The sequence below is a fragment of the Penaeus monodon genome, chromosome 28 (assembly GCF_015228065.2).
Source record: "Penaeus monodon isolate SGIC_2016 chromosome 28, NSTDA_Pmon_1, whole genome shotgun sequence".
NCBI lineage: Eukaryota > Metazoa > Arthropoda > Malacostraca > Decapoda > Penaeidae > Penaeus > Penaeus monodon.
In genome coordinates, this window is record NC_051413.1 from 10,228,498 (window position 1) to 10,229,027 (window position 530).

General features: G+C 54.5%; 1 protein-coding gene across 1 annotated transcript in view; it reads left to right on the forward strand.

Annotated features, from left to right (window-relative positions):
• LOC119591039 (protein sidekick-1-like) overlaps nucleotides 1-530 on the forward strand; it is a 14,197-nt gene that overhangs the window by 6,461 nt on the left and 7,206 nt on the right. Inside the window, exon 4 of the mRNA XM_037939767.1 lies at nucleotides 6-138. Within this exon, the coding sequence (XP_037795695.1) occupies nucleotides 6-138 (133 nt within the window). The remainder of the gene's footprint in view (nucleotides 1-5; nucleotides 139-530) is intronic.

Here is a 530-nt window from a genome sequence, read left to right on the forward strand (position 1 = left end):
CACAGGTCTTCCACCCCGAGGAGAGCGACGACTGGTTCCTTGAGATCAACCCCGTGACCTTCAGGGATGCTGGTGTGTACGAGTGCCAGGTGTCGACGAGCCCCAAGATCTTCCTCCCCGTCTCGCTCGCTGTGGAAGGTGAGTTGGGGTTGAGGGGGTGAAGGAGGGGGTTGGGGGTTAATGAAGAGGTTAAAGAGGGAGCTGGGAGGGTGAGTTGGGTGAGGGGAGAGGGTGAGGGAGGGGGTTGGGGGTTAATGAAGAGGTTAAGGAGGGAGCTGGGAGGGTGGGTTGGGGAGTAGAGGGTTGGGGAATAGGTTAAGGAGGAGTGTGAGGTGTGTTTAGGGTGATTGCTAGCGTTTGTGGATAGATTGGGGTGAGTGTAGGTGGGGTGATTGTTTAAGAGGGGGGGGGGGGAATTGTATGATTGAGTAAGGGATGGAAGAGATTGTGTATTTGGGTGGGTGATAGAGCATGATTGCGCTCGCGCGTGTGTACAAAGTGTTTGTACAAAGAGAGAGAGAGAAAAAGAA